The following is a 12590-nucleotide window of genomic DNA, read 5'->3' on the forward strand; positions in this document are numbered from 1 at the left end:
GGGGTCCGGGATGGCTCTGACACGGTAGCCACGGAGGAAAACTTTGGAAAGGGAGGACGCGCTGCCGCAGAGGAGGGAGTGGGGTGGGTGGGTCTTCCCTGCGGGGCTTGGCTAGTCACGCCGCCCAGAATTCTCCCACTTGGCCTCTGCGCCTCTCCCCGGGGTCTGTGGGGAAGGGAACCGGGGTCGTGGGGAAAGCAGCTGCACTGCTCGGGCGAGAAGCCGTGGCTGCTAGAAACAGCTGCTCCAGGAAAGAGCCTCCAAACCAGGCTGAGGGGCAGCCTGGGCATCACCCTTAGCCTCTGGGCGCTCTCTCTCCCCCGCTGCGTAGTACTTACACACGAGACTCTGCGGACGGGTTGTAGGAGGGGAACAGATACCTGGTGGTTGAGCAGTGCGTGCCTCCCCGTGCAGGTGTGCACGCACATCTCATTCGACCACAGCTACTGGTTGCAGGGCTGTGATGAGCTCCATTCTGCAGGTGGCAAAACTGAGTCTTACAGAGCTTGGCAGAGATCACATGGCTGGTGACAGGCTGAGACAGGAATCTGAGCCCTTTCCGTCTTTCCAACACGTGACTTCGCCCCTCTGCGGGGCCTGCTTCTGGCTCATCTCTCTCCTTGGCCCCTTCTAGCCCTGGTGGTTCAAGGGGCCGCACCTTGCATGGTCACCAGGGTGTCCCCCTCCAGATTGGCACGCAGACTTTCACTTGGGCATGTCACTGAAGGGTGCTGTTTGAAATCGGCTCCTGCTAATAAGCGTGGGACCATCTGCTTGGCATATCTCGGCCTCGGGGAGCAGCTCTGATTTCTGCAGAGAAGGGAGTCTGCAGCCAACCTCGGAGAAGATGCTGGGACCGGAGACCCTGCAGGCCGGCGGGGCGGCAGAGCCCTGGGGTGCGGATGCGAAGGGCTGGCCTCTCTGCTGCCGCCTCCGACCCTTCCCGAGCCCTCGGAGCTAGTGAGTCTGCACCCCACTTTGTCGTCGCTCAGCTGCCTTTCACACGCAGAGTAAGATTCTTCCTCTTCAAAAAGCTATTGCCCGGGCAACTCTCCGTGCTGGTTGTTTTCACAGTGTGTTAGATGTTGTTCGTTCGGGGTGTGTTGGCGAAGACCTTTGTTTCCTCCTGCCTTTGTTTTGGAAAATCCACTTCTCTGTTGGGTTAACTGTCCCCAAACATTGTTTTTCAACTTCGGGGTTGAAACTTCTGCGCTAGCTTTTTCTCTTTTTTTGACTCCTGATGGGGGGTAAGAGTCTTCGGATCAATTTGTGAATAAAGGAGTCGGGGGTCTGGAAGCATCGTCACCGTATCTGATTTTTCAGAAGGGGGTGGGCGTGGCCAGAGGCAAATTGGACCGGGGTTTTTTTGCCTTTCCCTGGAGGACAGCAGCATTAGCACTGGCCTCTGTCGCTTATGAAGTCAGGTGTGCAGCCCTCGGGTGACCGGGGGTCCGTGAAAAGGGACCTCCTGCTCGGTCTCGATCTTTGATGTGAGTGTCTTGGCAGTATTTCCCAGGCAGGTGGGTGGGGGGACACGGGGCGGGGGGGAGTGCGGGATGCCGTTCGACTGCTCTGCACGCAGCGAGGCAAAGGCAAACGGAGCCCACCTTGAGAGTGGGGTCCGCAACCTGGGCGCCCCGACACTTGGGCTCCGACGACCCTTTGTTGTGGGGGCTGTTCTGTGTGTTGCAGGGTGTTCAGCAGCATCCCTGGCTGTGCCCCCCAAGATGCCCATAGTCCCCCTTCTCAGTTGTAACAACAAAGATCCCCAGAAGTGCCCAATGTCCCCTAGGAGACAAAACCACCATCCCCACCCTCGGAGACCAGTGCCCTGAGCTGGCCCTGCTGTACACCTGGAAAGGGAGCAAGATGCTCCGGCCTCTCCGTGCAGGAGGCTCAAGTGTTAGGAAGGTGGGAATGAGCACCCAACACCTGGACAGATCCTCCTGCCCTGCGCATTCCCACCCGGCCCCTTCCTACCGTGGAAATTCCACCTCCCAGATGGGTTTCTGTTTGCCCAGGTCACTGCACACACGCACAGAAGAGAATTTGCCCTTTTCTCTGGCGCTGCGCACCGGGGAGGTCCAGCTGAGGGTCAGGCCTCTCTTTCTGGTTGCCTAGGAACAAGGCAAGGTTTCAGATGGCCCACCTGGAACCCTCGTTTTCCTGGCGTTCCTCCTTCTTTCCTTCCCTCCCTCCCTCCCTCCTTCCTTCCTTCCTTCCTTCCTTCCTTCTGATATGCTAGGCTGAGAATCCAGGACCCTTGGTGGACCATGGCCAACTAAGTGGGAACACGTAAAGAGATGTTTGCTTCCTAGATCCCTGAGAGAAAACTTCAGCAAGTATAAATGTGTAGTTATTTAAAACTCTCTGCCTTATACCTCAGTAAAGCTGAAAAAAAACAACAACAACCCAACAACCAAACCCCACCTCTCTGCCTGATTTGATTCTTACTTTTCTATCCGCCCTGTCGTTCATCGGTCCCTCTCCGTTTTGAGAGAGGTAGACGCAGGTAGCATTTCCCCCCAGACTGGCCAGGACCTGGGCTCCGCCAGGCTCGCATCCATGCACCTCTGTGGGGACCACTGTGCTTGTTTTCCCTGCTGGCTGGTTCATGATCTCAGCTCGGCGTTTCCGTGAGGCTGGTGCTGGCTCAGTGCTTTTCAGTCTCTGGCTCCTCGGACACCCCAGCCCTTGAGAACGGCATTAAACTGCCGGCTCAGTGAAGGAGCTGAGGTCAGAGGGTCGAGGCTGCTTTGCTCATGACTTGCATCAAGGGGCCAGTGTGGCGGAAGGAGTGGTTCTGAGGCAGAGCCAGCCTCGGGCACAGGCAGACTTGCAGTCCCCTCTGCGTTGTCATTTGGCCAACGTGAAACCTCTCTTCTCAAGCACCTCTTTTGCATTCAGATGCCAACCTGCCTAGGACTCGTTTGGCTTTTGCGTGAGGGTGTGGCCTTTAAGTATACCGCCTGCTGTAGCCCTCTGCCTGGTTCCTGGGAGGCTCTGGAGCCTGAGCAGGCGGGAGCATGCACAGGGGGCAGTCCAGCTGGGGTGAGGGCGGTGAGGAGGACATGGCAGGGTGAAGCGGTCATCCACAGGGGGAGGGGAGGGACCTGACTCCAGGCGGACAGTGTCTGCTGGGTGAGGAGTGTGTCCCGGGGCAGGGCCACTGGCAGCGGTGGCCCGCCATGAGGCAGGGGCCCAACACGGCGAGCAGGACATCTGTGCAGGGCTGGGGGATGGGCCGTGGCAGGCCCAGGAGATTATTTACCGGCAGGTGATTTGACCTAATAAGTAAATATATTAGGGATAACGGGAGCCAACTTTCTCACCACCATAGAAGGGAGTTACACATGGGAGAGGAAGAAAACAAAACTGAACTCAATATATTGGTGTAAATCCCGTGGCTATCTGGATCTATATTTATATTGTATTTATACACATAAAGATACGGAAATGTAGATATCAGTGTGTGTGCGCGCGCGCGCGCATGCGTGCACGGAAAAGGCCTGGGAGCAGTGGCACCCCCAGAGCAGTGGGCACACCCAGCACCCAGGTCTTGGCTTCTAAATACCCTTCCCTCCTGAAAGGACCAGGGCGCTCTGGAGAAGTGGCTGATTCTAGGGACGGGTGCAGGGACAGTACGAGAGGAGCGGGGCCTGATAAAAACCCCCAGAAGCGATGGGTATGTCTGAGGCTAGATTATTAAAAATAAATTAGGGTACATCCAACCAGCGACAATTAAAGTCATGTTTTTAAAGCACACGCTGACAAGGAACATATTTACAACAAGCTATTGAATGAAAAACAGCAGGATACAAAAGAGATGATAAAACCACAACTCAGTGTTTGGAAAGAGTGTGTGTGAGAAATAGAAGAAAGACTAAAAGGCCGTATCCCAGATGTTCCATGGGGTTCATTTTGAGTAGTGGCTTCATGTGTGATTTTTTTTTAATGAAAAATTTCTAAATTTTCTCCAATGAACACACATTGGTTTATGCTTAGAAAATAAAGCGACAAGCCCTGGCTGGCGTAGCTCAGTGGATTGAGTGCGGGCTGCGAACCAAAGCATCGCAGGTTCGATTCCCAGTCAGGGCACATGCCTGGGTTGCAGGCCACGGCCCCCAGCAACCGCACATTGATGTCTCTCTCTTTCTCTCTCTCTCTCTCTCTTTCTCCCTTCCCTCTCTAAAAATAAATAAATACAAAATCTTAAACAAAAAAAAAGATGACACAGACTGCAAAACGAGCCTGCTGGGACGAGCGTTGTTCCAGAGGCGAGCTCCGTGTGCGGCAGGGCTGTTGAATTGCAGAAGGAGCTGGTGCAGAGAGGGCGCGGTAACTCCGGCCCTGTGCTGGCACAGTCACAGTTAGAAATCAGACAAGTCTTTGGGGAAAAAAAAATCCCCTATACCATCAGGGACTGCGATGGGTCACATTCCTTCGGTAGGAAGCAGTAGAGGCGCACTGGCTCGGGAAACAGGGACGAGAGAGGCTATAAAAGGTAAGGTCTTAAAAATAGGAGGAGGCCCCGGGGCAGAGAGCAAGCTCGAGAGAAAGAAGGAGCTCCCAGCTCCGCGGCTTCCTCCACTTAGTCGTGAACGCCGCCGGCCTCTCTCTCACAGTCTGCCCGGCTTCCTTTTAGTGGCGTGTGGGGTGAGGGGTGGCTTCAGACTTTAAGAGGGGAGACTGGCTCAGCTCTCCCCGGAGAAGTGGGGACCGGGACCCCCGCGTGGCTGCCTGGCTCCGGGATCAGGGTCCATGCGAGCCTCCCTCCGGCCCCGACACCCTGCCAGGACCGGGGAGCACGGGACACCGTGCAGCATGAGTTGTGAGGACCAGGGCAGTTGTGTGACCCAGTGGCTCTGAACTTGACCTGCTTATTAGTCCTTAGTTTTCCCTCTAGGGCATGGGGATGCTACGCTTTCCTCGGGGACAATGAGGCTTCCCTACCACCCTCCCCAAGCCGGTTGGAAATGGGAAGTTGGGAGAGGAGGGGAGGACAGGAGGATGCTGCTGGGATGCTGCCAGTGGTGGTGCCACTACCTACTTCCCTGTCCCTAGCCGAGGTGTCCCTCTGGCCGTGCTGCTGTGTCACTGACCACATCAGGGGGCTGGTGGGCCGAGCTGTCCTTCCACCCCGGCCTGCCACTGCCAGGCCACAGGCACCCCTGCAGAGATGACCGCCATCTAAAAGCGGAGCTGAGCAAGGCCACCGTGTGCATGTCTGGGCAGCGAGCTCACAGCACCAGAGCTGGGGGCACAGCAAGACGTGCTGCCCACGGCGTTCATTCTGGGGGGCATCAGCTTCCTCTCGCCCTCAGGGGAACCCTCTGTGTGCCGAGCAACGTGAAATTCTGCTGAGCTAGACGGTTTGGCCGGTGAACAGCAATGGCCCCTCTGTCCTCCTACCCTTCCCAACCTCACATGTCCCCGTCGCCCTGCAGCAGAGGTGAATAATACGCAAAATGACCAAGGACCCGGAGGAGGGCAGGGGTCGAGGGGTGGCGAGCAGGTGGGACCGGCTGTGTTCCAGGCACTTCTTCGCTGGCGAGGGCGGAGTTTCGTTGGGTCTGGTGAGACTGGGAACGTGACTTTGAACCATGTGTTCCCTTAAATCAAACGCCTCTGTAACACGGCAGTTTGGAGAATTACCATTAGTTTTTAATGATAATAATTTTGATAGGATTTTTATTTGCTTTTCAATCACATCACGGTCAAAGCCTGAGTCACGTGTGATTCCTGAGTTCTGCTCTAACCGTTAGAGGACTCTTTCGTGAGCTGAGACAGTCCGGGCGTGGGGCTGCCTTCTCCGGGCGGCAGCCGTGGCGGCTTCCTGTCTTGGAAGAATTCGGGAAGTGCCGACACCAAGTGCTGGAGGTCCGGACGTGAGCAAGGTCAAGTCCTGTCTCCAGGAAGCTGGAGGTTTAGCCGGGGAGATAGGCTTTTACTTTTCTGAGAAGGAATGAGGTGGCCGCGGAGGTACGTATTTTGCCACGTGTGATGCACAGTTTTTTTGCCCAAATTTTTGAGGGAAAAATAAGGATGCGCATTATACACGGGTAGTACTAATTCCGTATCTGCATAAATGTTTTTAATTCTTTTATTTATGCTCCTGCGTTTAAAGTATAACTTTAGAAGGTAGTAAAAATATCCATATGTTCAAAAATAAAAAATTCCTTTATAATACAAAAAACAAGTATCTAAATATAAATAAATAAATAAATAAATGAATGAATGATTGAATTAAAAAATTAAAATGAAAGATTGTTCTCCTGAAAGTTTGGGCCAAAAACATGGGTGTGCATTATACAGGGCAAAACACGGTAACTGGGGGTCGCACCAGCGTGGGCAGAGGGAGTGCGGGAAGAGGAAGGGGTGGCAGCGCGACAGGCTGGGAAGGACGGCCTGTGCAGGGACCAAGGGGACAGGAGACTCACCCCGAGAGTCTAGGCCAGAGACACTCGAGTAGGAGAGGAGCACACGGTCCAGGTCACGTCCGCGTTTGAAATCGACACTCAGGCTAATGCACCGTAATGAATAATGCTCTAAAGGTCTCATCTGTGTGTCCATTACTCTCTGCGTTGTTACGTGCGGCTCATTAAACAATTCCTTGAGAGCTGGGTGTGCAAACAGGAGGGCCCCCGAACCCGCCCTCATCCGTGCCCTCCTGCTGCTGCCTCACTCCCCGCACACGTGCCGCGTTCCCGTTCTGGGCCCTGCCGCCTCCCGCCCCTCCCCCCACCCCACCTGGGTCTCAGCGGTTGGCAGTTTAGCTCTGCAGCCTGCTGAGATGGAGAACTCAGTCCCCTGGCCCTTCCCCGCCCGCCCCCTCCCCTTCACGGTCGCTGAGGCCCAACCATTCTTCTCTGAAACGCCTCTGGAATCCATCCTCTCCTCCAGCCATTATCCTACTTAAACGTCATTTCTTGCAGGACTCTTTCAACGCCTCCTGCTGGCGTTGTTGCTCCATCCATCCTCCCGCTCCATCCGGCCTTTAGTCTGCCGCCACCGTGAACTTCCTAAGACACAGTCCAAGTCCCATCGCCGCCCTGCATGAGCCCCTGGAATGGCCCCCTCCGGCAAATGTGTTTCTCTAACCGTGGCCCACGACCCCCCTGCAGCAGGAGCCCCTGGGCTGTGAAAATTCAGCTTCCAGGGCCGCACCCCAGGCTTTCTGAAACAGGCGGGCCCTGGAATGTGCATTTTTACTGAGCTCGGCCAGGTGGCGTTTCAGCCCTGAGGCTGGAGGAGCGCAGCCAGGAGACCGGGCTCGGCCACAGGGTCCTGACCAGGCGTTGCCCTCCTGCTGCCGCCTGCGTTCACCCCTGCAGCCAGGCCCCCGCCCGAGGCCCAGTGACACCCAGGCCCTTCGCTGTGTCATACCCCAGGGCCCGGAGCAGTGCCAGGCAGGGGGCTGGCCCTGAATTAGTGTTTGATGCGTGAATCTGGGGGACAGGGCTGTGTCACCTGCAAACTTCGAACCAAGCCACTGCAGGCCTCCAGTCAGCCGTGTCCCAGCAGTGTGGGTTCTGGTCCTTGGGTGGGCCTCTGAGGGTCCCGGGCTCTGTCTTCTGTCTGACTGAGAAATGGAAGAGGAATCTGCCCGGGGAGAATATTCCAGCATCTCCTGAGAACAGCTGAGGGGGGTGTGCATGGGCAGGGAGGGGTGTCAGGACAGAGGAGGCAGGGTCACACCCCTGGGGAGGGAGCTGTCCCTTTGACCAGCCCTCCTGCTGGGCCAGGTCTCCGGCGCAGCCGTGCTGGGACTGAGACTCGGAGCCCTGCCAGTGTTGGGAGCTGCCGGTCCGTCCCAGACAGGCCTCCTGTCGTCAGAGACATTCCGGCTCGCAAAATAGGCTGTCTGCTTCCCGCTCCGCACCAAAGGCAGACATTCGCCAATTCAAAGTATCGTTTTGATCCACTGCCTTGAGGTTAATTGTCAGCGCATGTAGGGGCCTTGGTCTGCGAGGGCAAAGCTCAAAAAGCAAAGGACGGTATTTTAGCGCACCCACAAAAGAGCCTAAAATAAGGGCCAAGGTCAAGTTGGAGTTGCCACAAAGGAGACACTGTCTGCCGGCCGCTTGCCTTCTCTGTTCTCCGCTGGTGGGAGCGGCTAACGTGTGCGGAACCCCGTCTGCCGTCCTGGCCACCACTCCTGCTCCAAGTTAACCCAGAGACCCCAAACCCACACTTTCAGGGCCGTGGTGCAGGCACCTGTCATGTAAGAGGAGGAGGAGGCTGTGCGAATCCTTATGGCGCCGTTCGGAAAACGCGAGGGAACGTTTCTCAGAGTGTTTGCTTTGCAGTTGAAAATATTCAGCGTTTCTGCTGGGTTCGGGGTTGGTGCGTTCTTCACCGTCTGTCAATAGTGTGTGCCTGTGCGGCCGGGGCCTCGTGGGGGTGTAAACACACCTTGTCACGCTTGCCATCTGTCGGTGTTGGTTTGTGCGGCTCACCCAGTCCAAGCAGGTGCCCAGCTTCGCACAGACAGACCTGAGACCACATGAAATAAATGCCTCTAATTGTTCACACTTTAAAATTATTCAGTACACCGTTGAACCCAATCTTGTGAGCTATTCCTTCTCGCAAAATGGCCTTCCCCATGGCTTATGGCACTTGATGCCTTAAAAAATGACAACCACCGCCTTGATCAAACATGTACTTGGTTGTCACATTTTAATGCCTTTACCTGGGTTCCTCAGGCCAGGAGACCGAGGTATGGGAAGTAAGGTGACCTGTCAAACGCCATTTAGACAGCTCAGCTGGACCAGAGACCGACGCCAGGGACCCTGGCCCTCTGGCTTTGCCGGATCCCCTGGGCTCTGAGCCACGAGCAGATAAGAATGCAGAATCAAAGGCTACTATGGGATCAGAAACAGTTACTGAGTCTGCTCTCTTTCTCGGTGCCCTATCTAGTCTTATCATCGTCAGAGACAGATTGTACAGCCTACAAAAACATTGTTTTGTAGGAAGGTTACATGGGTATAACCTTTTGTATGATCACAAATAACTTTTTTTAAAGATTTTATTTATTTATTTTTAGAGAGGGAAGGGAGGGAGAGAGAGCGAGAGAGAGAAACATCCATGTGCAGTTGCTGGGGGTCGTGGCCTGCAACCCAGGCATGTGCCCTGACTGGGAACCGAACCTGCGACACTTTGGTTTGCAGCCCGCGCTCAATCCACTGAGCTACGCCAGCCAGGGCTATGATTACAAAATAACTTTTGTACGATTATACTACCAAGGCTGTGATCCATAGCTGAAATTCTCCCTTTCCCTCCAGTTCATCAATTTTATTGATTGATTGATTGTTTCCTTATTTGCAGAAACTTACCTGGAGAGTGCCAGCCCAAGGCCCCCTCATGGGTGCATCGAACGTGACGGCGTCCGCTGCCGAGGGGCCGGCGAACGCCTCGGCCGGCAGGAACGCGTCCGCCGGGGAGCTGTACCAGGCAATCTCCGTGGTGCACTGGTTCATTATGAGCATCGCCTCCCTGGGCTTCGTGGAGAATGGGGTTCTCCTGTGGTTCCTCTGCTTCCGGGTGAGGAGGCACCCCTTCACCGTCTACATCACCCACTTGTCCATCGCGGACATCTCGCTGCTCTTCTGCATTTTCATCCTGACGGTCGACTATGCTTTAGATTTCGAGCTCTCCCCCGGCTATTACTACACAATGGTCACCTTATCGGTGACGTTTCTGTTTGGCTACAACACGGGCCTCTATCTGCTGACGGCCATCAGTGTGGAGAGGTGCCTGTCCGTCCTGTACCCCATCTGGTACCGATGCCAGCGCCCCAAGCACCAGTCGGGGTTCGTCTGTGCCCTTCTGTGGGCGCTCTCTTGCCTGGTGACTTCCATGGAATATGTCATGTGCATTGACAGCGAGGGGCAGAGTCACTCTCCAAGTGGCTGCAGGGCGGTGATCATCTTCATAGCCCTTCTGAGCTTCCTGGTCTTCACCCCGCTGATGGTGGTGTCCAGCACCGTCCTGGTGGTCAAGATCCGAAAGAACAGCTGGGCGCCCCATACCTCGAAGCTGTACCTGGTCATCGCGGTCACCATCGTCATCTTCCTCATCTTCGCCATGCCCATGCGGCTCCTGTACCTGCTGTACTATGAGTACTGGCCGACGTTCGGGAACCTCCACCACGTTTCCCTGCTCTTCTCCACCATCAACAGCAGTGCCAACCCTGTCATCTACTTCTTCGTGGGCAGCAGCCCGAAGAAGCGCTTCAAGGAGTCCTTGAAGGTGGTTCTGACCAGGGCTTTCAAAGAGGAAATGCAGCCGAGGCGCCAGGAAGGCAACGGCCATACCGCCACCATCGAGACTGTTCTTTGAGGACGAAAACGGCGGGTCACTGGTCGTCTGTGCTTCAAATACAGCTTACACATCTCCTCCGTAGGATGCAGAAGGACACCCCACCCCACGTGCATGAGACACGGGCTGACCGCGAGATTGCACTCTAGAGCTGTACCTCCTGGAAATGCCCCACAGCGATCCTCAGTCATTTCTGTACCTGTTGAAAAACTCTTTCCTTTCTTCCCCAGCGCTTCTGGCAGCATTTTTCCAAAACTCGAAAAATTATCCTAGCAGGAAGGTCTGCAGATGTGTACAGGAGAAGGTGACAAAAATATTTGTTGGAACTTGAGGAGGCAGAGCCACGCGGCGGGAAGGACGTGGGTTCTGGAATCAGGCGACTCTGTCATTTGCGGCCTGTGTGACCTCAGGCAGGTGGTTCAACCTCTCGGAGCCCTGCTTCCTCTCTTGGAAGACGTTCCGCAGCGGAGTCCGTGCTTCCCAGGCTCGCGGTGAGACGAAAAGGGAAGATGAGGAGTGCGAGGCACTTGGCCCGTTGTCACTGTTCACTGAACGAACGGCAGCCTCTCCTCCTTTACGCGGAAGGAGAAATACGTACTTCCGTTCTGTAGAGCGCACCCATGGCTCTGCCGCGTACCCGTATTCTTACAGGGTTTCAGCTGTCGAACGTAGATTTAAGAAGGTCCTCTCTCTGCTTGCAGCGTGAAAGCCTTTCATGGTGCAGCGCCGCTACTGAAAACGGCCCCAGGTGTGACAACACCCCAGCAGCCTTGTGTTAGACCGTCATTTCGGGTTGTGAACACACGCATTTGGCCTCCAGTGTGTGTGCGGGGCTGCTCGGGGCTGCCCTTGCCCCTGTGGGAATGCTGGATGCCGTGAAGGTCTGTTTTGACGTGCTCCACTTGACATCAGTGTTCACAAGTGGAACTTAAGTCCAGGTGCATGAGGGGGACTGTGGTGTCCGAGCCCCGCCCCCCACCCCATGAAGAGGTGGGGTTTTTATTTACAGCCGCAGGGATGTCACCTGCAGCCAAGTGCCTGTCCCTGCACCTCTGGGCCTCCTCTCCTCTTGAGCGCGAGTTTCTGTGTGTCATTCTGGACGGAGGCTCGGTGGCAGGGGCTGGTGACAGTGTGGCCACATCTCAAGGGAACTTGGCAGGACTTGCTCAGCATCTTAGCGCTCTGCCGCCCACCTGCCCCAACTTGTCCCCGGGCCTTCGGCCTCACGTCCCAGGTGTTCGCTGGGACATGTGCAGGGCCTCTAGACTACACCACTAGGTTACTTTCCTCCAGCCTCTCCCGGGAGCCTCATGACAGTGGCAGTGCTCCCCGGGGCTCTGTGGGGGATAATGTGTTCGTGCCTGTTTGTATGTATGTTCACTGCCTCGGACGGGCCAGGGAAGTGCGGTGAAGTGGCTCTCTCCCGCTGCCTGTTTCTTCTCCATCCTCTGCCTTTAGAAAGAAACCGTCTCCTTGAGCATGCAGGCAGCCCCGCTGGTGGAAACGAGCCAGTCCCCTCCCGCTTGGGTGCCAGCAGCTTCGCAGTGGAGACGACTTTGGATTCAGAAACGAGGCAGCTTGTTCCCGGGAGCCCAGCTGGGTGCGGAGCGATGACATTTAGAATGATCTTGCTTTCAGCTGAAAACAGAGCGTCTTCACTGGGGAGCAAGGGAACGTGGGGATCAGAGGGGCTGCCCTCTGTTCACCGTCATCTGCCCGGGGCCCGCGCTGGCCTCCTGGTCGGTGGGAATGGGATCCCCCTTGGCTGGTCTCCAGGGGTCCCGGTGCCGACGAGGAACGAAAGACTCTTAGAAACGACGAGTTCTCACCGGAGGGAAATATGGTGCCCTAATGGGAAGCCCCCGTTCATTGCCTTTCTGCTGACAAGGTGGGGACATCGAATGTGTTCATGAGTACACAAAGCCGTGAGTGGCGAAGAGGCGGGACTCAGCGCTTGGCCACGTTGTAGGGACATGCTCCTCGCTTGCTTCCCCTAAATCCGTCCCCTACAGCCAAGCGTAAGGTGGAACCCGAAGCAGGAAGATGTACGTAAACACTCACCTACGGGGAATAGACTAGCCGATTCCCACCCGCTGGGCACCCAGACAACAGGCCTGAGTCACTGCAGGCCAGAGGCACTATTTCCAAGAGCCCCCTGGGCCTGGGGAGGAGCTTGTCAGGGTGGTGTCTGTCCCTGACGAAGGGGAAGTGCTCAGGCGACAAAGATTCACGAGTGGCCTTCTCCCCCAAGCTCCAGGATGCGAACCAGG

The 12590-nt window shown here is 55.9% G+C and overlaps 1 protein-coding gene across 1 annotated transcript; it reads left to right on the top strand.

The window, feature by feature from the left end:
- The first annotated feature begins 9363 nt into the window (after positions 1 to 9363).
- MAS1 (MAS1 proto-oncogene, G protein-coupled receptor) lies at positions 9364 to 10341 on the top strand. Its single transcript, XM_045844161.1, has one exon. The coding sequence runs from the start codon at positions 9364 to 9366 to the stop codon at positions 10339 to 10341; it is 978 nt and encodes a 325-aa protein (XP_045700117.1).
- Positions 10342 to 12590: the final 2249 nt, after the last annotated feature.

The sequence above is a fragment of the Phyllostomus hastatus genome, unplaced genomic scaffold (assembly GCF_019186645.2).
Source record: "Phyllostomus hastatus isolate PE091 unplaced genomic scaffold, TTU_PhHast_1.1 phas_contig_40, whole genome shotgun sequence".
Taxonomy (NCBI): domain Eukaryota; kingdom Metazoa; phylum Chordata; class Mammalia; order Chiroptera; family Phyllostomidae; genus Phyllostomus; species Phyllostomus hastatus.